General features: G+C 36.8%; 1 protein-coding gene across 2 annotated transcripts in view; it reads right to left on the reverse strand.

The window, feature by feature from the left end:
* EXOC6 (exocyst complex component 6) overlaps positions 1-25,791 on the reverse strand; it is a 194,943-nt gene that overhangs the window by 15,380 nt on the left and 153,772 nt on the right. For both annotated transcript variants that reach the window (XM_060114007.1, XM_060113927.1), the window contains one exon: positions 21,468-21,541. In XM_060114007.1, coding sequence (XP_059969990.1) covers positions 21,468-21,541 — 74 coding nt within the window. The remainder of the gene's footprint in view (positions 1-21,467; positions 21,542-25,791) is intronic.

Genomic DNA, 25,791 nt, shown 5'->3' on the forward strand with positions numbered 1-25,791 from the left:
AAAAATCAGCTTTCATTTTGAATTAATAATTTAAGGGAGTTATAAACTCTGTATCTCAACTTCCTCTTCTATAAAATGAAGGGACTGTGTCTGTATGTGACAAGTACTCTATTTGACACTAGCAATGAAAAGATAAAATGATGACCCAGTGTTTGGATTCAAAGAGTTCCTAAGTGTAATGGAAGAGATAATCATACAAACATAATTATGAACTAACATGAGAATTACACTGACAGAGTTAGGTATAGGTTATTATTATTAGGGCCTTCAATCTTGCTTGGGGCAGTGAGAAGTAAACCCAAGAAAGTACCTTAGTTGGTACCCAAACTGGGTCTTACAAAGGAGTTAATCAAGGGAAAGATGGGGTTTTTCAAGCAGATGAGACAGCATGAGAAAAGGTACAAAGATAAGAAACAGCTGTTTATGGGACGTGTCATGCACTTTATAGTGTTGCTGAACTGAAATATAAGTAAAGAAGACGGTAGGACAAGATAGGCTGGAGAAGGGGATGGGGGCCAGGCCATAAAAAAACATGTATGTCTTGTTAGGGAACTTTGGGTAGCCACTGAAAGGTCTTAAACGAGGGAGCTGACATAGTCATATTCATCATTTAGATAGGTAACTCCAGCAGCTCTGTGAAGAATGGATTTGAGGAGAAAAAACTAAAGGCACAAAAATTAGTTAGGAAACTGCTGTGATAACCTTGAAATACACCAGAACAGATAAGTAAGTAGTTGGGTTTAAGAAATATTTAGGAGGGAGCTTCCCTGGTGGCGCAGTGGTTGAGAATCTGCCTGCTAATGCAGGGGACACGGGTTTGAGCCCTGGTCTGGGAAGATCCCACATGCTGCGGAGCAACTGGGCCCGTGAGCCACAACTACTGAGCCTGCGCGTCTGGAGCCTGTGCTCCGCAACAAGAGAGGCCGTGATAGTGAGAGGCCTGTGCACCGTGATGAAGAGTGGCCCCCGCTTGCCACAACTAGAGAAAGCCCTCGCACAGAAACAAAGACCCAACACAGCAAAAATAAATAAATTAATAAACTCCTACCCCCAACCAAAAAAAAAGAAAGAAATATTTAGGAGGAAAAATCCCTAGGACATGATGAATGACTAGGTGTGGGACACAGCAGAGTGGTGCCATCAACCAGAATAGAGAACATGGAAAGAAGATCTGATTTGAGAATAAGGGGAGATGATGAGTTGATGAGTTGACAGCTTTGGCCACACAGGATGCAAGACACACATCCCACTGGAAATGTCTACCAAACAAGTAGATATGTATCTAAGGCACAGAGCATTTGTGCCAGAGATCTGATGAGAACGGATGAGTTCACCCAGGTAAAGTGGATAGAGAACAGTGTCCTAAGAACAGAAACCTCAGGGACACCAACATTTAGGCAGTAGGAAAAGAAAGCCACAAAAGAGACAGACAAAGAACATTAAGAGACGACAGCCTTTGAAGAAGAGAGAATTTGAGAGAGGATGTGATCAACATTATCAAACGCAGTAGGAAGAACCAGTAAGATAAGGGCTGAAAACGTCTACTGGCCTTCCCTGGTGACTTAAGTGAATACTGTTTTAGTGAGCGGTGCCGCAAAGCAGGTTGGGTTGAGGAATGAACTGAGAAATGAGGAAATACGGACATAATCCCTTCTAAATCATTCTCTTAAGGAAACTGGGTGCAAAGGAGAGAAAAAAGAGATTGGAAATAGCTAGAATGAGACTAGAGAAGATACTCTCAAACTTCCCTGGCAGTCCAGTGGTTAAGACTCCACGCTCCCAATGCAGGGGGGAAAGGTTCAATCGCTGGTCACGGATCTGGGGAACTAAGATCCTGACTGCAGCACAGTGCAGCCAAAAAGAAAAGAAAGAAGAAAATACTCTTATTCTCTCTTTCCTTCTCTCAGATAGGAAAGATCTGAACATGTTTTTAGGCTAAGGTAGTTAGGAAAAGGATAAAGCAGAGGAAAGGTAGAGGAGTAATGAAACAAAGTCTCATAAAAAAAAGATGGCATCAAGGGCATAGGAAGATGGAGAGCCTTGAATAAAATGGCTACCTATCATCTGAGTCTGAAGGAGGGAAAGTGAGGATGAGTGTGAATACAGATAAACTGTTTGACTGTAAAAGCAACAGCGATAGATTGACGGTGATAGAGAGGAATTAAGGAAGCTTAAAGGGGCTGGAGCTTTCACTCAAGAGTGGAAGAACACTGGCTCTATAAATAGAAATGGGGAACTAGGAGAACAACAATCTCTCATTCACACAGTGCAGCCCGTGGAAGAACGCATGGCTACCACTAGAGAGGGCTATGGGCTTAGCAGTACCCTCAGAATTCTACAACAAGGAGGCAGAGAAAACATTCTGCCCCACAGTAAAAGCTGTAGGGCCATTTACATTGGAATGAAGGTGTAAGAGGGCTAGAAGAAGTGAAAAGGTACAGAGTAAACAAAACAATGAGGGAATGAGACAGGAAAAAGGTTGGGAGGTGGGAAGGAATGGAGAAAGTAAGTGGAAAGAGAAGGGAGAAAGTACTTAACTTTATTAAGCAATCAAATATTTAATCTTCTAGAAGGAGGGATGCATGGTTGGGAAGTGCCAGAAATGACAATGTCTGACCAAGACTCAGGAAGAAATGGGGGAAGTTGCCATGAAGTTTTCAAAAGGACAGAGAGGCCTCTGTTTGAATGTGGGCTATCTCAAGACATCTGGAGCAGCAGTAACGGTCCTGCCTGGTTAAGGGGAGAGCTTCTAGGAGCTCTGGTTAGATTTTCTGAAATCCCTTCTAATTCTCAAGTCTTAGGATTTCATGACCATGAAAATCATTGAGTCACAGACCAAAGGTAATTGGAAGATGATCTGACATTTAAGAAAACACAAGAGTCAAAGAACTATAAATTGTAACACACTTTAGGGACTAAACTGTCACTTAACATTAAATACTAAGCACTGTAATGTATACCTAAGAAGGAAGTTCAGGCAAAAATACTATAATGATTAATTCTCAAGCCAAATAATCGCTTCAGCAATCTCATCCTTTCAATATATATTAGCAAAAATTTTCATCATGACTATATGATCCACTTGGCTCTTAAGAAGTCACTATTGACCTAAAATACACTAATCTAAATTTATTTTAATACATGGTTTCATAAACATATAAGAGCGGAATGCATCCCCCCTTCCAAATGCTAGCTGAATGTTAGCAGTGTTGAGTTCCCCGAGCCATCTAAATTTGAGGATGGGTGGCTCTACAGACAACTGAGAACTTCCTAAAGTTTGGAATATGTACATATACCTAATTTGGGGGTTATGTCTGTTTCTCACTTTCCAACCAAATTATGAGTCCTTCAAGGGCATGGTAATCTGTCTTACTTCTCCTTTAGGATACTCAATAAAAGTTTGTTGAACTGAACTAAATTACATTTCATAGAACACTTTCAGATGCAGAAGTTTAAGGACTGTGTCTTTTCTGTGACAAAACACAGCCATAAAGGAAAAGCAGAGAAATTAACGCACATGTAAAAGCTTCTAATTTAAATCACTAGAAAAGCTTTGCACAAATATAGCCTGACTCTGGGACTCTTTCACACATAGATTACCTAGTGGATCCTGATAGTCTTTACACAAAGTTCACAAATCACCTAACTGTTAATTTTTCTTTATCTCTATTTCAGACCATTAATCATATTTGTGTATAACTTTTCACTTGAACATCTCATTCCAGTGAAGTGGAGGCTTTTCTATACTTTATAAAAGGAGAAACCAAGTTTCAGAGAGATTGTCTTGTTCAAATTTATATGTGAAGTAGGATTAAAAACTAATTTCCTCAATTTATAAATTAAGTGCTTAAACAACTTATTTAGGATGGCTTAATTTACACAGGACTTCTCTTTATTTGTAAGTATAACCCATCTGCTTTCAAAAAGAATGCTTGGTAAGGTTTTTTAGAACACTGCTGTAAGATTTCACATTAGATATAGCAAATATAATATGGGCAATCCAGGTAATTCTGTTATATGTAGCAAAAAAATCATAACAGTGAATATGGTGTTTCTGGTTATAATATTCATTAGTATGTGAAACAAACTACATTATTGCTATCTTTCCGACAAAGCATTTAAATATTTAAACTTCTCATAAATTATCCTCACAACTCAAAGAAATCTATAATTAAAAAGAGGAACATTTCTGGCTTCCCTGGTAGCACAGTGATTAAGAATCTGCCTGCCAATGCAGGGGACACGCGTTCGAGCCCTGGTCAGGGAAGATCCCATGTGCCGCAGAGCAACTAAGCCCATGCACCACAACTACTGAGCCTGCACTCTAGAGCCCATGAGCCACAACTACTGAGCCTGCGAGCCTCAACTACTGAAGCCTGCGTGCCTAGAGCCCATGATCCACACACAACAAGAGAAGCCACCGCAATGAGAAGCCTGAGCACCGCAACGAAGGGAAGCCCCCGCTCGCCGTAACTAGAGAAAGCCTGCACTCAGTAACGAAGACCCAACACAGCCAAAAATAAATAAACAAAATAAATAAATTTATATTTAAAAAAGAGAAACATTTCTATTTAATAAAAGAAAAAATATTAGAGAAGAATATTATTTCTTATAAATGAATAATTGGAATTTTGGCAAAAATGTGAATTAATTTTGAGAGGAAGGATAAAGTTCCCTTTTGGAAAGTGTCAAATACTGATTTTATATCTAATAATTAATGGATGTATAATAGTTATTAAAAGCCAGAATATCACTACTCTTTATTGCTGGCAGACTATTCTAAAAATTTTAACTTATCCCTATCAGTGAAAAAAATAGCAAGAATATCAATGATTAAAAACATTTAGATTTGGGACTACCTCTATTTACATTATGCACTGGCTTATAATTCCCAGTCTATGGAGACAAAGACTCACTCCTTTTGTAACACATTGAAAATTTACCTCAAAATTAATCATACTATAATACTATAGATAAGGAATAGTCCCTATTTGTCCAAATGCACAATTACACAAATGAGTTTTCCCCATAAATCTGTTAATTTTGTTTATTATCATATTTACTAACTTAAGCATTTCTCTTTAAAATAATTCTGATTGGTATAATTTTTTTGAGCATTATTTTGGCAGTACCCAGTAATTCCACTTCTAAAGGGCTGTAAAAATACTTACACTATTGCTCAATATAGATGCCTAGGAATATTAACTGCAGCATTACTTATATGTAGAGAAACTGGAGGGACTTCCCTGGTGGTCCAGTGGTTAAGAATCTGCCTTCCAATGCAGGGGACATGGGTTTGATCCCTGGTTGGGGAACTAAGATCCCACATGCCATGGTGCAACTAAGCCCATGTGCCACAACTACTGAGCCTGCGCTCTAGAGCCCATGCGCCACAACTAGAGAGAAGCCTACGTGCCACAACGAAAGATCTCGCATGCTGCAACCAAGACACGATGCAGCCAAATAAGTAAATATTAAAAAAAAAAGAAAGAAAAACTGGAGACTCCTTAATGTCCAACAAAAGAGAACTTGTTTAATAAACTACTCATATGATAGAATGTTATGAAGAAGTGAAAAACAGTAAAGTAGAGCCATATTTACCAATATGAAATCATGTAGCGTTGCATGAAAAATGTAAATTATAGCGTATATGATCCATTTCCCCCCTCAATCAAAGAATTCTATATGTGTGCATACAAGTGGGTGCATGTGTGTGTGTTTAAATGTACATTTAAAAAAGTCTATCGGGAAACACACCAATGATTTTGAGAGGTTGAAGAGGAGGAAAAATGAGAGCTTTCCTTTTATACACTTCTTCATGTTAGATTTTTCTGTGTGTTTTAAACAGGAAGCATGCAATGTTAACTTCCTGATTTTTGTAACTGTAGGTAACTATACAAAAAATTACCATTGGGGGAAGCTGGGTGAAGTATACAAAGGATGTCTCTTAACTATATTTGTAACTTCTTGAGAGTCTGTAATTACTTAAAAAAAAAAAAAGAACTGTGAGCATGTATCAGTTTTGTAATTATTATGGTGTTTGTTTGATTTTTTTCCCCTATTTTCAAAAAATCATTTAGAGGGTAATTTTCCAAACTACAAAACAGCTCTAAACCTTTACCCTTAAAATAATCACAAAAATCTAAGTTCAAAATTTATATCAATAACTGAAGAAGGTATAAGCATAAATTACATACCTAGTTAAGCACATAAACTGTAAGGCACCAGAATTATGACACTGAAAGGCAAAAGTCATTTAGGTACAGCCTAATCCTTCCTAATCTAAGCTCTCCCAAAGGGCAGCATACTTTTCTAATATCTGGACCCTAAAGGTAAACTTTGTGAGATGTCTGATCTTGTTATATTCAGGAGTAAACCCAAAAACGTCTTCCTTTTATTCTTTGGCACTTCAAATGAATTTAGGATTGTCTAAGGAAAAAATGCTTGCTGGAGGAGCTGTGTGAACAAGCTTGTTGTCCTGCTACCATATCTAGTCAAGCATTTGGATACTACAACTTTGGCAAATCCCATTAATACTTTAAGAAGTCAAAGACTTTAAAACTTCTAAAGAAAGTTCCTGTGAAGTAGTCGCAGGGGCATGTTTAAGCAAGCAGAGTGTGTATACAATATAGTAACAAATACAATGCAAACAAAAGAAGATTTGTTTAATTATAGTGGAAATAATTATTATTTAAAAGTGCCTTCTTCCTCATCATAAAAGAATAAACTGGACTAGTGGCAAAAGAATTGTATGTTATGATGCCTTAAGATTAGTAACAGAAGACAGAAATTTCAAAGTAAGGTCTTGGCAGACGCCCAGTCTCCAAGGCAAGAATCATGGCCTAACAATTCCTTCATAATTTACAAGGCTCGTTCATGTCCCTTTAGGTAGAATCCAAAGTTGTTCAGTTTGAGTCAAATACAAGTATATATTTATCAGGTTTCTCCTATCTTTCTCTGGTGAAGTGCATCTGAACTTCTTTCCTAAATTTTATAACCATTTGGGGGCATGTTAGAGAGAGACTGTCTGACAATGTATATAAAAGGGTAGAAGAAATTAGGTGAGGAGGATAATGAGAACAAGGAAGTGGGTTCCCAGGGTACTTCCCTTATTCAGCAATATTGTTGGAAGGAACTATGCTCCTCATAGTTTAACATGATATAGGTCTGGCACACAAGCCTTGCCATCACCCAGATGAAGTACGGTATACACAAAGAGATGGTAACTTCTAACTCAATCAACTAATGACACCTGCAATGCAAATTTCACACAATTCACTGATTTTAACAACAAAGATTAAGCATGCCATGAAAAAGATCTCTCCCTGAAGTAAATTATACACCATTTTCCCACACAGATTTCATTAAATCATTAAAATATATAGTTGAAATAGTTGAGGAAATAGTTTCCCAACAGCACATGGTAGTTATTAAGAGAAGCAGGAATCCATCCTATTTCCTGATTTCCTACGCGATAATGTCCTCCTCAACACACCATTTAGATTCTTCAGTGGCTTTCTCTCTACACTCCTTAATTTCCATCCTTTCAGCCAAGATATCTTTCTGAATCTAATAGTCATGTTTATCTTCAACTTTATCTTCTTTGATACCAACTAACTCATCTCTCTAGCTCTTATTTTATTGTCTACTGTTCAATTCTGTTTCCCCAGTGGCTGGCTACATAAGGCACTCAATAAACATTTCTTGAATAAATGAATTAGTAAATGAAGCAATAAATGAAAATCCATCCATACATAATGCCTTTTACTACAAACAGTTCTAGGATTCCGCTAACAAATGTTTAATTTACTTATACACTGCCTTGTTCCAAAGGCATCTTAAAGCAACTTACAAAAATACATGCAAGATAAATACAGCTTAATAACTGAGAAAAGTCAGGGCCAAGAGAAAGTGAAGACAGGAGAGAAGATAAGGTTAGTATACAAAATGCATGTGATGCTATCCTATATATTTGAGCATTCTAGCTCCGTAATGAAGAAGAAAATATAATTAGTTGGATAACTCACAGTATTTTGAGATAAAAACAAACTAGTTGTTGTGGATAAATTCAACCATTTCTCATACTGAAAACAGAAACCTCTGAGTCTACATGAAGAAGCTACTGTGAAATACAGTGAACCACAGCATCAGTAATTAAGTATAGCAATCAATCATCTATACCCTAGACTACCAAAATAATCATCTAACTGTTCTTCCTGATTCTAATTTTGTCCCTTTTCCATCTATTCTCCTTAGGATAGCCAGCATAATCTTTTTAAAATGCAAATCAGAGGATGATACTAACCTGCCTAAAATCCTTGAATGGTTTCCCATCATACATAACATCCCAAACTCCTTAACAAGGCCCTCAAGGTCCTACATGACTTGGCTCTGACAACCTTCCCAATTTCATTTGCACCTCTTTTCCCCTTGCTCACTACACTATAGCCACACTTTCTCTTCCCTGACAGCACCTTAGGACTTTTCATTTGCTCCTCTCTCTGCCAGGAATACTATTTCCCCATACCTCCTAATTTCATTCGGATATCTACTCCTTAAAGAGGTTTACCCTGACAACCCAATCTGAAGTGGTCCACTAACTCCCAGTCACTATTCACGTTAACCAGTTTTATTTTTCTCACAGAATCTAAATGTATTTGAAATTCTATATAAAGCTATTTGAAATTATCATTGTTTGTTATGGATCTCCCTCCAACAAAACAAGTTTTAAGAGCAGGGATCTTGCCTATCTTGTTCACCACTGTATCACCAGCACTTAAAAGAGTGCCCAGAGCAGGTGCTCAAATATTTGTTTAATAAATAAAGACATCTCTGGAAATGGGACAGCTCTTTGTGATCTGGCTTCATCTGGACAGCTTTCAGTTTCCCTAGAGCAGTGATGGTGAGACAACTGTTGTTAGGTCATATATGATGCCTTTGTGAATCTATTAAAACACTGGACCTTCTTCTCGGAAATATGCACATATAGACAAAATTTTGCATAAGCCTCCTAAAACCAACCTGTGATCCCCAGGTTAGAACCCCTGATCTAAAGGCACATAAGGACCTTTATGCAATGCAATCTATGTTATAACCAATTCCTGCTCATGGAGTTGAACGCTGAAGGAAAAAAAAAACAGTAAAAAGCTACAAATCATTCCTAACAGATTTCTCTACAAAGTGGCAGAATATCAGAGAAGTCAAATGAGCAATAGTCACAGCTAATGGTTACTTAGTCTCTCATGTAGCATATGGTACTGAGAAGCCCAGATTTGGAATTTATCATGAAAGAAAATGGCATGTATGTTGATGACATATATAAATAAGAAAACAGATCTGAAGTAGTTTTATGGGTTGCCTTTTTTAAAAATGGCATACACTATACTCTTGTTCCAACTATATGAGATCATATTGGATCAGGATATGGATAGTAAAGTTCCAAAAATTGATAAAGTTAAAAAAAAAAAACTAAAAAGAATTGGCTTAATATTCAGAATGGTCCATTGACTCTTCTGGGACACAGAGAATCTTCCCTGGGTACCATTAATAAAAAGATGCATGTATCAGGTCACAAAATGACTTTTAAAAAATATATTCTTTAAATTATGTCAGATCAAAGAAGTGATGGAAGGTAAAAGAGTTCTTTTAGGTGTACAGCTCCTCCTTTGCCTGCTAGGGAGGACCTGGTGACAGGTAAAAGAGGCAAAGTGAACAAAGCAGCTTTTGTTCCCCTACCCCTTCTCTTTGTGTATCTGAAGGTGCTTACAGCTACGTTAACGTGTAAAGTAAACCATCTAGGCAAAAAATTTCTGTAAGTTCTAAAGGACTTTGAAGTTTTTTCATCATGTTTTTAGTACCACTAAGTAGGAATACTATCTTCTTTGTGACGTTTTGGCTTTGTTTTAAGATTCTTATTTTGGAAGGTATTAGGTTTTCTGTCTTAAGGAAAGGTGCAGTTATCTCGAAAAAAGTCACTTCAAATGTATTTAATACTAGGAGATGCTCTTTATAACAAACAAAATATAGAACATAACTTGATTATTTTATCAAAATATCTCTTTCAAAAATTTCCCATCTCATTTACAGTGTATTATTAGTAAGGGGGGGGGGGAAGTAGCAAATATATTCTTTATTTCTCTCCAAGTATGCATACTGTGGTTCAATAACGATAGCCTTGATGATTCACTAAGGAATCTGACAACTGTTAGGATCTGAACTCCATATGAGCTGGTATTTTAATTTCCCCCTTTAATCTCTTCATTCTTCACAAGCAATCCTGTGTTACTGTCTCATGCTTCTTAAAAACAAGTTATTCTGTATGACTGACTGACTGGTTTATTGAATCTAAGCAGCATTAATCCTCTAGTAATTACCATCCTTCATAAAATCATCTGAATATTTTAAAAAAGAGGAAGTTCAACAAATTATTTTTGAAAACTTTCTACTATTTTCATCACTTTTGTATTATTTGTATTTTAGTATTTAAATTTCATCTATCTACTGAAAGGTTTATCTTTTTGCTTTCAGAGCCCTATGGTTTTTTTTTTTTTGCGTTATGCGGACCTCTCACTGCTGTGACCTCTCCCGTTGTGGAGCACAGGCTCCGGACACGCAGGCTCAGCGGCCATGGCTCATGGGCCCAGCCGCTCCGCGGCATGTGGGATCCTCCCGGACCGGGGCACGAACCCGTGTCCCCTGCATCGGCAGGCAGACTCTCAACCACTGCACCACCAGGGAAGCCCCAGAGCCCTATGTTTTAACCAGAACATAGTTCTAGGAATCCATAGAGTAATGCAGTGTAATAGTGGTCCACATAATTCAGTGTTTTCAAACTGTGTGCCATGGAACACTGATTTGCAGGATAGTAAGAGATTTTTTTTTGAAAAGTATTTAGTACTCAAACAGGTTTGGGGGGAAAAAGGGGATACATCTCTATTATAGGACTTCTCAAAGCCTTCAATGTGCTAATGAAATTGTGAATTTACAAGAGAGGAGCACAATATTCAGGATTTCCTAAATTTGTCTATAATTTACTTTCTTCATGACTCACTGTTCCAAATAACAGAAGTTTAGGACATGGTGCTTTATTTAAGTTCTGCTCTATATTTAGTCATTGCTGATCACTCAATTAAGGCATATACTGCCTTTGTCTAAATTCCTATAATTCCCCTGTTCAAAATATTTCTTTATCCATAGAAGAACAGTTGGGTTTGGAGCAATGACAACATTTCTTAGAAATAACATATTATTATTTTAGTATCCCTAATGATGACCAAGGTAAATCAAGAAATGTTTGTAATGCTTACACGTTTACTCGAGAAGGCAGAGAAATGTGTCATGTATTTTTAGAAATACTCCCATCAAAACTAACTGAAGGGCCTCCCTGGTGGCGCAGTGGTTGAGAGTCCGCCTGCCGATGCAGGGGATACGGGTTCGTGCCCCGGTCTGGGAGGATCCCATATGCCGCGGAGCGGCTGGGCCCGTGAGCCATGGCCGCTGGGCCTGCGCATCCGGAGCCTGTGCTCCGCAACGGGAGAGGCCACAACAGTGAGAGGCCCACGTACCGCAAAAAGAAAAAAAAAAAAAAAAAAAAACTAACTGAAATAAAAATTTTTTTACCGCTTTTAAAGTATGTTTCTTTACATGGAACATTAACTTACATGTAATATCCCAATTCCAAATAAGGTGTTTCTGTACACCAAAAATATTTTTGAATATAACTGAATAATTTGCATTCACTTATTCAACATTTCTTGAGTTTACTATGTGCCAGGAATAGGGTTAAGCAATACATGTATGGTAGTGAACAAAAAAGGCATGACTGGGTTTCCCTGGTGGCACAGTGGTTGAGAGTCCGCCTGCCGATGCAGGGGACACGGGTTCGTGCCCCGGTCCGGGAGGATCCCACATGCCGCGGAGTGGCTGGGCCCATGAGCCATAGCCGCTGAGCTTGCGCATCCGGAGCCTGTGCTCCGCAACGGGAGAGGCCACAGCAGTGAGAGGCCCGTGTACCGCAAAAAAAAAAAAAAAAAAAAAGGCATGATTCTTGTCTTCATGGGCTTGTAGCTTAGCTTTTTTCTTTTATGTTACCTGAATTGTTATGAATACTTGCTCTAGAATTGCTTTATTTTTAAAAATACGTTTGATGTGGTGGGGGTATAGTTAGGCTGCTATTTTAAAAACTCAACTTGATAACTAATTTGCTAATGGGGAATGGCATGAATCATGAAATATAAGCATACAGTTAGCTGGGGGACAACAGAAACCATTTTACTTGTATATTAGAAGCACATATCATTTATATTTCAAAGTCTTGTGTTTTATAACTATTTTACATTAAAATGCTACGAGAGGGACTTCCCTGGTGGTGCAGTGGTTAAGAATCCGCCTCCCAATGCAGAGGAGACGGGTTCAAGCCCTGGTCCAGGAAGATCCCACATGCTGCGGAGCAACTAAGCCCGTGCGCCACAACTACTGAGCTGCGCTCTAGAGCCCGCGAGCACAACTATTGAGCCTGTGTGCCAAAACTACTAAAGCCCGCACACCTAGACCCCATGCTCCGCAGCCAGAGAAGCCACCGCAATGAGAAACCCGTGCACCGCAACGAAGAGTAGCCCCCCCGCAACTAGAGAAAGCCCACGTGCTCCAACAAAGACCCAATGCAGCCAAAAATAAAAATAAATAAATTTATTTTAAAAAATGCTATGAGAGCCAATTCTTTTCAATAAATGGTGCTGGGTCAATTGCATAACCATGTGGAACAAAATCAATCTTGAACCTTACACCCCATACCATGCACAAAAATCAATTCCAGATGGATTGTAAACCTAAATATGAATGGTAAAACAATAAAACTTTTAGAAAAAAACATTTATAATTTCAGGGGAAGGCAAAGACTTCTTAAACTGGACATTAAAAAGAACTAATCATGAAGGAAAAAATGATAAATTGGATTTCATTAAAATTATGAGCTTTTATTCATCAAAAGCCACCACTAAGAGTGAACAGACCAGCCACAGAGCAGGAAAAGATACTTGCAATACACACATTTGACAAAGGAAGGACTCATATTCAGAATATACAAAGAACTTCTGGAAATCATTAAGAAGCAGACAATCCAATAGAAAAATATGACGAAAAACCTGAAAAGTTTACTCACAAAGGAGGATATTCAAATAGACAATAAATAAATGAAAAGGAGTTCAATTTTATAAGTCATCAAGGAAACGCAGATTAAAACCACAATGTAAAACTATTGTATACTCCCTGGAATGGCTGAAAAGGAAGAGACAACTAATATCAAGTGATACCAAGGATGCAGAACAACAAGAACTCTTCTACACTGCTGGCTGAAGTACAAACTAGTATTCTTGCTTTGGAAAACGGCTTCACAGTGTCTATTAAAACTGATTATACACCTACCCCCCTGACTCAGCAATTCCACTCCTAGGTAAATACCTCAACAAAAATGGGTCTGTTCACCAAAAGACATGCAAAAGAATGTCATGTTAGCTCAATTTGTAACAATACAACTGGAATCAATTCATATGTCCATCAATAGTAGAATGTATAAATTATGGTATATTTATATAATGGTAGACTAGACAGCAAAGGGAATGAATGAACCATAGCTACATGTAACAACATGGATAAATTTCACAAACATAATATTGAGCAAAAGAAGGCAGAACCAAAAAGTTAATATTGGGGTCAGGGGTGGTGGTGGTAGGTTGAACTGGGAGATTGGGATTGACATATATACAGTAATATGTATAAAATAGATAACTAATAAGAACCTGCTGTATAAAAAATAAATAAAATTAAATTAAAAAAAGAAAGTTAATACTGCATGATTCCATGTATACAAAGTTCAAAATCAGACAAAATTTATCTGTGGTGTTAGAAGTAACAATAGTTGTCATCCTTTGAGAGGGAGAAGTGCAGTGAGGGGTAGGGGTCTCTTATGAGGTACTTACTGGTCAAGTTCTTTTTCTTGATCTGGGTGTTACAGAGATGTATTTACGTTGTCAAAAATCAGCAATAGTATGATTTGCCTAAATGTACGTTATATTTCAATAAAACATTTATTTGAAAAGTGCTATGAGATCCATATGTATTTTGCACAATTCGAATTCTCTCTCAAATTCTCTAAATATAGTTCAGAGGAATGATCACTCCTCTTTTCCCTATTTTGCCTGAAATAAAATACTTGAAAACGGAATCTAATCGTAGATAGAGAAAGAAAAATTGTAATTTTTATGGCACAGGGTTGTAACAGGCAGAAGAAAATGGTATAGAAAAAGAAAATGGCTCATATATAAGCTAATAAGAACCACATATTTGATTTACACTACAAAGGCATACCTCTCTAAGGCTTTAGACTATATATTCCCAGATTTTTTTTTTTTTTTAGCCGTGCAGCATATGGGATCTTAGTTCCCCAACCAGGGATCGAACCTGCACCCCCTGCAGTGGAAGTGAGGACTCTTAACCACTGGTCCGCCAGGGAGGTCCCCTATTCCCAGATTTTTAAAAGGCTCTTCATATGACAAGGTATCCGATCACTCACTACCTTTGTAGTTCTCTCATGTGCTCTCCAATTTGTGAGCGTCCATACCATCATGCACAGTCTTAACAGCCCCAAAGCACAGTGGTCTAACCCAAATACCACACTTTCATTAGTGTAGTCTAAGAATTCCCAGCACGCTGTTGGTTCATTTGGAGTTAACTAAAATGACCAGGTCTTTTTCATAATATAAGTCAGATTTCCTACATCCTGTATTTTTAAAAATTTAATTAAAAAAAATTAAATATAGCACTTAATATTTTTCTTGCTAAATTTAACTTTTTTGGCTTTGGCTTATCACTCAAGACTACTGAGAGCACTTTGATTTTGTCTTCTATCATCTTAGGTAACTTTTCTAGCTTTGTGTAATCTATACAAATAATTCATATTTCTTCTATGTATTTATCCAAGTCATCATTTAAAAAATATGTTGATCCCAAACTGTCAAAGACAGACATCTAGAGGGTGCTGCCAGATTCTTGACTTAAAGCAGCATTTCCCAAAGTATATTTCATGTAATACAAGCCAAAATTAGTAAGGGATGTGTTCTGTGATGAGTTTAGGTTTACCACACCATTTCTCAGTCCTTACAATTCTAATGCACATGGTAAGTCTCTAAGAGGGAATTAGAGTATAAAGTGTTTCCCAAGCTTAGCTGACTTGGAATCTTTTTTAAAGAAATCTTTTCTCATCTTGAGAAATCAGTGTTCCTGGAAAGACACTTCAGGAAAATATAGGGTGAAAAGATACATCAGCCAACATTCTTTAGGGAAGAAACTGTTTTATTAGCTTCAAACCTACCTAATTGCATTATCATCCAACCTACCTCAACCTCTCCATATTGTCTGAAGGATTATCAAGATACTGTCAAATGCTGCAATAATATCTTGCCAGTCTAATTTATCACAAAGTGAAATAGGACCAGGTAAAGAGGATTTAGTATTAGGATTATTAGTGAGCCATGGATGCTCAGTCTACTGTGAGAATTATGCTCAATAAGAAGCTATGAAAGTGAGAGATACATTTTTAAAGTTTCCCGCTAAATTGGCTACATTTTAAAAGTTTTGGTGATTAAAAACTAATCTTTAGTGGACTTTCCTGGTGGTGCAGTGGTTAAGAATCTGCCTGCCAATGGAGAGGACACGCGTTTCATCCCTGGTCCGGGAAGATCCCACATGCCATGGAGTAGCTGAGCCTGTGTACCACAACCAATGAGCCTGCGCTCTAGTGCCCGAGAGCCACAACTACTGAAGCCCGTGTGCCCTGGAGCCCATGCTCCGCAGCGGGAGAAGCTACAACGGTGAGAAGCCTGCGCACTGCAACAAAGAGTAGCCCCTGCTCACCGCAGCTAGAGAAGGCCCGCGCGCAGCAATGAAGACCCAATGCAGCCAAAAATAAATAAAATTTAAAAAACAAAACCCAAAAAACCTAATCTTTAGTTTCCTGGGAAATTCAGTTATGTGGGACACCTCACTTTCCAGTGATATTACTGAAATCTTGCTATATATTAAGAACGAGTTATTTTTAAAAGTATCACTGAATACTATATATTATACAAAGTCTTATAATAAAAATAGTTCTAAAATTTTAAGGTTTTCATACATTGTCAAAAGAATTTTACATATTTTGAAATTCTTTTGAAATCCGTTTGAAAGATTACATTTAACAAAAGAGATGGTCTTTGTAAAAGAAAACAGCTACAAGTAAGTATACCAAAGTCCTTCACCATTTAGTGACTTCATTTCAGAACTGGGGGTAGAAGGATGGTAGGCTTTACTTATAAAAAATGTACATACAGACAAATCATGTTCAAACGGCACGTTTAAAATTGAGTGAAGTAGTATGCTCACATAATGCAGTACGAGTACTGCTAATCCTCCACATTGTCTATTGGGGCAGTAGGTCTTAAAATGTTGTTGAGATAACTGGCTTCCATTAGCAAGCATGTGATTGGCAGGATGATAAAGTCTTTTCACTCACAGGTCAGCTATTTCCTTTTCTTTAGAAGAGGGCAATTCTGATGATCCATCTTTTAGCTACAGTCTCTCATTGAGTCCCAATTCTCTTGCCTTCAGCTTTGATATGGTTCTAACTTTCCTCTTGTATCAGCTCATACTTGTCATCAACTCCTCTATTCAGAACAGCAAATATCAGGAGTTTGACCTCAGGGCAAAGTCCGGGTGGGCAGGTAAAATTTGACCACTAGACCTACTTCCTAATCTTTCATACCCAGCAATTCATGAAGCAGTATCAAATTCAAACTAAAAAACAGAAGCATGACCCCTTATAAGTACTATGAAAAGGGCTTTTTTGCCTTTCTAAGTATACTTGAAAAGAACTGTCAGCTGCCCTATTAAGACAGAAATGGATCACAGACCAGGAAAAAAAAAAAAAGGAAAAGTGCAGAAATTCAACTGAAATGTAAATAAAAGTGTTAGCACCCTCTTTATGTTTGGTGATATACTACTTCACAGAAAAGTGTTAAAATAATATGCTGCTATGAAATATCTTTATGAAGTTAGGAACATAAAAACGCTACTGAAACTTAAGGTATCCTTATTTAAATAATCACTGATACTGATAAAAAACATTACATCACCTCATATGAGATTAAAGTTGTCAAAATGAATTTTATTTTTGGCCAATTCCCATACTTGGCATTTCACCACTAAACTGTTTGTAAGTTAATTTGAAAAACAAATATAGGTGAAAAATAACTATCATTATCAAATTATTAAATCCAGGCCTCTCAAATCATAAAATTCAAGTTATATCACAGCGGTCCAGTAGCTGAAGACAAGAATTAGTTGCATCGGGACTTCCCTGGTGGCGCAGTGGTTAAGAATCCACCTGCCAATGCAGGGGACACAGGTTTGAGCCCTGGTCCAGGAAGATCCCACATGCCGCAGAGCAACTAAGGCCATATGCCACAACTACTGAGCCTGCGCTCTGGAGTCCACGAGCCACAACTACTGAGCCCACGTGCCACAACTACTGAAGCCTGCGCACCTAGAGCCCGTGCTCCGCAGCAAGAGAAGCCACTGCAATGAGAAGCCCACGCACTGCAATGAAGAGTAGCCCCTGCTCACTGCAACTACAGAAAGCCCACGCACAGCAACAAAGACCCAACGCAGCCAAAAATAAATAAATAAATTTAAAAAAAAAAAGAATTAGTTGCATCTTCTTGTTTATTTATTTATTTATTTATTATTTTTGGCTGTGTTGGGTCTTCACTGCTGCACACGGGCTTCAGTAGTTATGGCTCGTGGGCTCTAGAGCGCAGGCTCGGTAGTTGTGGCACATGGGCTTAGTTGCTCCGTGGCATGTGGGATCTTCCCGAACCAGGGCTGGAACCCGTGTCCCCTGCACTGGTAGGCGGGTTCTTAACCACTGCGCCACCACAGAAGTCCCTCTTCTTGTTTTAGAATACAAAAGTACAAGAAGAGAGCATAATTAAATTTTAACATTAATAATCAGAGAAAATAATTTTAAGCCTCTTTTAAGACTAGAAAAATTAATATGTCAAAAATTAGCTCATGGGGCTTCCCTGGTGGCGCAGTGGTTTAGAGTCTGCCTGCCGATGCAGGGGACACGGGTTCGTGCCCCGGTCTGGGAAGATCCCACATGCCGCGGAGCGGCTGGGCCTGTGAGCCATGGCCGCTGAGCCTGCGCGTCCGGAGCCTGTGCTCCGCAGGGGGAGGGGCCACAACAGTGAGAGGCCCGCGTACCGCAAAAAAAAAAAAAAAAAAAAAAAAATTAGCTCATCAAAATTTTCTATCCACTACTCGCTTCCACTGTGTACTAACTACCATACTTTAAAACTATGTTTTATATTAACTAGTTATTTCTATATAAATCTTTTATTTTAACAGTTCCATATATGTGTCATAATAGATTTCAGAATTCTAAATGTTTCATAATAGACTTTTTTATTCACTTAAGTCTCTTAAAGAAATTACCTTGCAGTGGTTAAGTATCCATCTGCCAATGCAGGGGACATGGGTTCGAGCCCTGGTCTGGGAAGATCCCACATGCCACGGAGCCACTAAGCCCGTGCGCCACAACTACTGAGCCTGCATACCACAACTACTGAAGCCCAGTGCCTAGAGCCCATGCTTCACAACAAGAGAAGCCACTGCAATGAGAAGCCCGTGTGCTGCAACGAAGAGTAGCCCCCGCTCACCGCAACTAGAGAAAGCCCACGCGCAGCAACGAAGACCCAATGCAGCCATAAATAAATAAATAAATAGATAGATAGATAAATAAATAAATATTTTTAAAAAAGAAGTTACCTTGATGAGGAAATGTCTATCAGGACTTAATGCCTCTAAGTGTACTACTTGATAAGTAAATCAACAAAAAAGATTTGAGATGTTTATTAATATTTATAAGTCTGCCTTCATAACAATTCCCTAGTGAGCTATATGCTTGTAAAGAGGATTTCTTTGCTGTCAAATGATGATTGTGTTTGAAGGAAGAAAGTACCTAAGATCAGAGTTTTAATCTGCTTTGAACTAACTACCTATCTGGACAAATCAAGGAACAGAATCTTTGCCAACAGCTTTATAAATTATGTGATCCTACAGCAACATGGATGGATCTAGAGAATATCATATGAAGTGAAGTAAGTCAGAGAAAGACAAATATCATATGATATCACTCATTATGTGGAATCTAATTTTCAAAAAATGATACAAATGAACTTATTTACAAAACAGAAACAGACTTACAGATATCAAAAACAAACTTATGGTTACCAAAGGGGAAACGCTGGGGGAAGGGATAAATCAGGAGCTTGAGATAAACATACACACACTACTATATACAAGATAGATAACCAACAAGGACCTACTATATAGCACAGGGAACTCTACTCAATATTCTGTGATAATCTATATGAGAAAATAATCTGAAAAAGAATAAATATATTTGCATGTATAACTGAATCACTTTGCTGTACACCTGAAACTAACACAACATTGTAAATCAACTATACTCTAATAAAAAATTTTTTTTAATTATGTGATCCCATCTACAATCCTACAATGAGATTACAAGCTAGTTAACAGCATAAAAATTCATACAAAACTGAGAAAACAGCAAACAATAAATTTCAAATTTTCTGTGAACAGATTATTTGTATATAATGGGAGCTATCCTTGAATCACATATTCTTTGGATTGGAGGTCATATTCATGTAAGTGGTCATAACCTAATTTGGAAATGAATATACCACCAAACCTGTTTCCAACTTGGTAAAGGACTCAGTTTTCTATATCATCTTATTAGGCGCAACAGGACAGCAACAGAGATAACTCCTTGTAAAGAAAATGGATCTACCTTCAATAGTAAGAATATCTTCTAATAAACTGAAATGGAAGTTCAGAATCCACTTTCTTCGTTTTCTACTATCTTCCCCTTAACTTAGTAAAGCTAACCATCTGTAGATCTAGGTCACTCATAATAGTGTTTCTTGTTTGGCATAATACATGAGCACCAATTGTAAACAGAAATAAATATGAATACATTTTCCTATTTATTTAGGTTATGAAAATATTTAGGTTATTTCATACTTATGTTATGAAAATATTTCATAAATACTTTCAGTGCTTTACAGATTATAATTAGGAGACAGAACGGCTTTTTCAATTTTCTTCTAAACTTGACTTGAAATACCAGTTATTTCCACATGACTCACTGTCTTGTAAGTATTCCTAGCCAGTTTGTGGGTATTGTGCTTCTCTAAAGGATTGTTAAGCTCCATAAGGATGAAACTATCTCTTATATTACTTTTGTGTCTATTTCAACCATATCTCCTCTCTCCAAATAATCAATACTTAGCATTTCATAAATACTTATTGAACACTGGCTTGGAATTAGAAAAAGCAGCTCTGTGTTCAAACATTTATTAAAATCAGAGCTCTTTAACTGCTCACACTGGTCCTGTTCCAAACATCACTGTGGAAGAGTCTATTCATACCAATGGTGGAGCCCCATCTCCAGTTATCTCCATCCCTCAAAGGGGATGGGACCATTAATAGACTGATACCACAGTGACTTTCTTTTAATCCCATCTCCATTTGGTTCTTCTTGCCAAGGGCAGCAGTCACGCCTGTTGTCAATCCTAGCACTCCTAAGCCCTCTAACTTGGATCTACCCCTCCTCCACACTCCTGTGCCTCTCAGCTTTATTAAGCTCCTTAATCCTATGATTAAGAAAGAAAAAGAAAAAGGAGGAGGAGGAAAGAGGAAGAAAGGAATAAGAAGCAAAATTATGAGGGAGATGGAAAAAGGTAATATGAAGAAAATAAAGAAAATGACAATAGAGAAGTTAAAGAGTAAACTGAATAGAAGAAATTTAAAAATCATATTTGTTATTATACTTAGAGTTATGTGACTAGAAAAGAATTACATAAATGTATAATTATTACCTTTAAAAATTAGTTTTATCCTTCTTTCTGGAAGCATACAGAAAAACTATAAAAATAACATTCTTTACACTGACAACATTTTAAGCAAGGGGCTCCTTTCAAGGTTGTAATAATGTACATTTAACTTGGGTCCTAAAACTAATGTTATACTACCAATTTTCATATACGACCATGAAATCATTAAGAAATAATTTAAGCTTCAAGTGTTACTAAACCAAAGTATAAAGTTTTAATTTATTCATGTGCTTTGCAAGTAATAACTAAGTTAAATATTCACCAATAAGAATGCCCCATGAAGCTGAGACACTGAATGGGTATAGGTTCAAAAGAAGGACCAAATACAGTTATCAAAGAAGCACTTTTCTAAAGAAAAGTTTTTTCAAGGCAAACAAGCATTCCTGTAGCATTAAAAAAAAAAAAAAAGGTGAGAAGTAGAAACCAATAAATGAGAAGTACATTATTACATCTTACTTGTCTGAGGTCAATGAATGCTAGCTGCAGAGTATCCCCTTGGAATCCTGGCACGGGCTCAGAGCTGGCAAACACTATTTTAAAAAAAAAGAATAAAAACAAGATTGCAAAATATACAAGGGTTTAACCACTAAATTAATTTCTACTCATTACAAATGTATTATAATATTTACAAGTAATCATTTCAAATGAAGACTATTTATAACCTTCAATTTTCACCACTGAGAATGTTCTCCACACCCATTACCACAAATATTTTAATAATTTTAAACTTCCAATCTGCCATTTAATTACTCTAATCCTTAATTACAATAAATTTTAAATGGTTATCCATTTAACTTTTGTAAAAGTTCAAGGGTAGTAATATACTTCAATCAAGAAAAGTTTTCTGACTCTTTTTAGCCTTAAGTGAATGATTATAGAAGCATTTTGAAACTATACCAATTGCACGGTTGTCAACATATTTCAAAACATCTGCTTTGTTACAGAATTTGCTCTACACAAATCCTACTCTAGCTAACAGCGATAATAGGCAGCCATGTAAGAAGTCAGTTTTACATGCAGTTTTACATTTTACAGCAGGTAAAATGTTCAAAGTAGCAAAATGAGGATGATGCAGGAATGCCTGTTCATTTATTTTAAATATTTTTTTCCATAAAGGAATCCCACCTCTTTAAAAACTAAGAGACATCTTAAGACAAAATAGATTTCTTAAGACAGATTTCTTAATATCTTTAGAAGAAAAATATTTTGAAAGATATTTTTCAACAAATTTTTTTTTTTGGCCACGCCGCACGGCTTGCAGGATCTTCGTTCCTCAACCAGGGATTAAAGCAGGGCCACCACAGTGAAAGCGCCTATCCTAACCACTGGACCACCAGGGAATCCCTTTCAACAACTTTTTTGTACTTACAAAAAGTTAATACTAGTAACATAGCTTTGTTTAGTTAGTTGAAGACAATCTCAATACTAGTTATTTTGAAAACAAAAGACTTGTGGCTCATAAAAAAGACCCTATGATTTTACACACATGCTTCTCTGGTAAGAATATGAACGCTTGCCACCACTCTCCTTCCCCATTAATATCTGAGTTTTCTTAGAGAGTATTATGGATTTTCCATTTGTGAATTTATCTGAGCCAGTATTTTAGAAACCGCTTACATTGTTAGCCTATATAGATCTTGGAATAACAAATATAATTCTTAACTTTAGTATATTCTTGTGAAATATAGTTTAGAAAGGCTCAAAAATCAACATCTAAAAACAATAAATACATGAAAGCCTAGCACAGCGTAATTTATTTGGCATTTTTGGAGAATGAAGAATTCAAATTAAGTTTTTCTGTTGATGTTGTTTTTAAGTTAATTATAATTTTTGCTTTAAGCATCAAAACTTTTTTTCATCGTAGGCATTTTTTGATAAAGTTTTAAACTGCATCATAATACTTTCCCTGTCTTTTTTTTTTTAGAATACTAAACACTATATAAACTTTTCTTAATTCTCTTCATTGATAACCATTAAGAACACTTTTTATTCTATACAATACAATAAATTCCCAGGGCTGCTATGGTATTAACAGCTGTTTTCTATTACATTAAATAGCTCAGAATGCTGTGTTGTTTGAGTTCTCGTGTCTATCTTTTATAATTTTTCTGCCTTCCCTCTTACAGTTTTAACATAAATTCTTACTCCCTCCTCTCTCACTTATCTCTTATTTTGTTATCTTTAATCTCCTTGAGCAGGTAAGTAAGCTAATCAATTACTAGAGTAGTATCTAAAGTAAGAGAAAATACAGCCTGAGCATGGGCCTCTCCCACAAGTAAGGTGAATGAGTTTATATATGCCTTTGAGTATATGTACCTTTCAGTTACTCAGAGTTACACCATTTTCCTCCTTACTTCTTGGTTCTGTGCTGGGTACTAAGTAGCTATGGCCATTAGATAGGTGACTACATTCACCTTTCTCAGGCCCCCTATTTCCAGAAAACTAAGATTCATTCAGCAAATCTAACCATACTTTTCATTGTTTACTATAATCTACTCACATCACTGTCTTTTCATACAATGAGAAGTAGAATACTTTCATACTGTGGCAACTCCATCACCCCCTACCATTGCCCAGATAACTGAATTGCCTCTTTTTAGTAACATGAGATCTTAATTGAAAAATAACAAGCAAAATTCTAATAGCTTATTAAAAGAAAAGATTTTTTTTTTAATCTAAAAAGTACTTTTCTTAAGACCATCCAGCATATCATTGGCTTTCGTGGCAAGTCTCAGGCTACTGTTTCCAAGTAACAATTAACTATGAATCCCCTAATGGTCTCTAATCAAGGCTGTATATGTTAGCTCAGCTTCTACCATCACCACATATACATACACATATAAAGACTTCCTATAATACAGAGATATATATCAGGCATAAAAATCAGCTCAATTTCAATTATACTTAGATTATTATGCACTTAATCTTCCAGAATTTTTCTACACTGAAAATAATCTGTCATTTTTCTTCTCTCTCAGTTCCTATTTAAGATACTACAGTTTAATAAGCCCCATTGCTTGGCATTAATCCAAAGAGCTTAGAGTCAAAATTATAACAGTACCATAAATTTATATAACACTTTATAGCTTACAAAGCACTTTCTCACATACCATCTTCTTTAATCGTCATAATAATTTATCTTAGTAAACAGGGAATGCAGATGATGGATCACAAAATCTTGCAGCTAGAAGAGACACCCCCCTTTGAAATATCTCCAACAGTCCTCTGAAGCCTCCGTTTAAAACTCACCGAGTTCTTCATTTTATAGGGCAGAAAAATTAAAATTGAAGTGATTTGCCCAGATCACATAGCTGATTTAGATTTTCTGACATTCAATTCATTGATCCAGAACCTGATTAAGTATTCAGCCTCTCATCTTTTATGCCATCTCTTCTAAGAACCTAACCAATATGGAAGTGAAATTCACTAGTTTATAGCTCTCCGGTCTTTTCTCAAATATTTTTTAGGGATAGGAGGCTTCATATTTTTTCCTTTACTTCTTTAAAACTCAAATGCAGTCAATCCTGTTGGTTTTATCCTCTACAATATCTTCAGTCTGAATCTGTCTCTACCTCAGTTCAAGCTATCATCATTTCTTGCTTGCATTACTAAAATACATTCTTATCTGGTCTCTCTGCTTATTGTGTGCCACCTTTCCATCTACTTCTCCCAGTAAGATGTAAATGTGATTTATGCCACTTCACAGTTTAACACCTTTCAATGGTTCCCCATCACCTTCACAATAAAGTAGGACAAGTAAGATCCTTTATAACCCGGCCTTTGCCTATCTCTCTAGCCTCATCTCTTACCACCTTCCTAGGGGCACCTTAAACTCCTTCCATTCCAAACCATCTGCACTTCCTTGTATATACCACAGTCTCTTACCGAGTACCTTTGATCCTTCTGCCTGGAGCATCCTTCCCCTTCTTTTCCACTGGGTAACTCTTACTTATCCTTCCATTCAATCTACATCTTCCGTGGAAGACTTCCATTACCCTGCAGCCTGGGTTAGGTTCCTCCTCTGTGATCTCCCTGAAACTTCTGCACACAGCCTAACTATACTACCCCATTTTGCTATCTTATAATTGTTTATCGGTCTGGGTTTTCCCACCAGACCATGAACTCCCTGAGGGTAGGAAATATACTTCCATTTTTATATCCCAATCACCTAGTATAAAGCCTGATACATAATGAGTAGGCAATAAAAGTTCCTTAAGTGAATGAAGGAAAACTGAACAAATAAACTCTAAGGGGATGCCATCCAATCCTGGTAATTGATACGTTCTCCAGCTTATTGATTAGATCTAGAATGATGTTGTCCAACAGAACTTTCTCCAGTAATAGAAATATTCTATATCTGAGCTGAACTGAATTCTTAGTTTTATTTAATTTTAATTGAATAGTCGCATATGACTACTAGACAGTGTAAATCTAGAACATTCTGTGCATATTTAGTGTATTTATTTCAAAATAACTGAGTGTGGGTAAGAATACTCCAAATGTTTCCTTCAGCCGAAACTAAATTGTGAGTTCTCACAGGAAATAGAGATTTTTTTTTCTTTAACCTTTACATACTCTGTGCCTGGTGTACAAGAGATATTCAGTAAATGCGCTGAATGAATAAATAATAATACAAATAATTAATTTATACTAATATGGTCCCAATAATTCTAGAGGTAGATTTCCATCTGAACTTTTTAAAGAATTGATGACTGATTTTTGGAATAGCTTTAAGTTTGTCTTCAGATTCCTTCTTGGCTCAAGTAGATTCTCAATTTTA

The sequence above is a fragment of the Mesoplodon densirostris genome, chromosome 1, assembly GCF_025265405.1.
Source record: "Mesoplodon densirostris isolate mMesDen1 chromosome 1, mMesDen1 primary haplotype, whole genome shotgun sequence".
In the NCBI taxonomy this organism is placed as follows: Eukaryota; Metazoa; Chordata; class Mammalia; order Artiodactyla; family Ziphiidae; genus Mesoplodon; species Mesoplodon densirostris.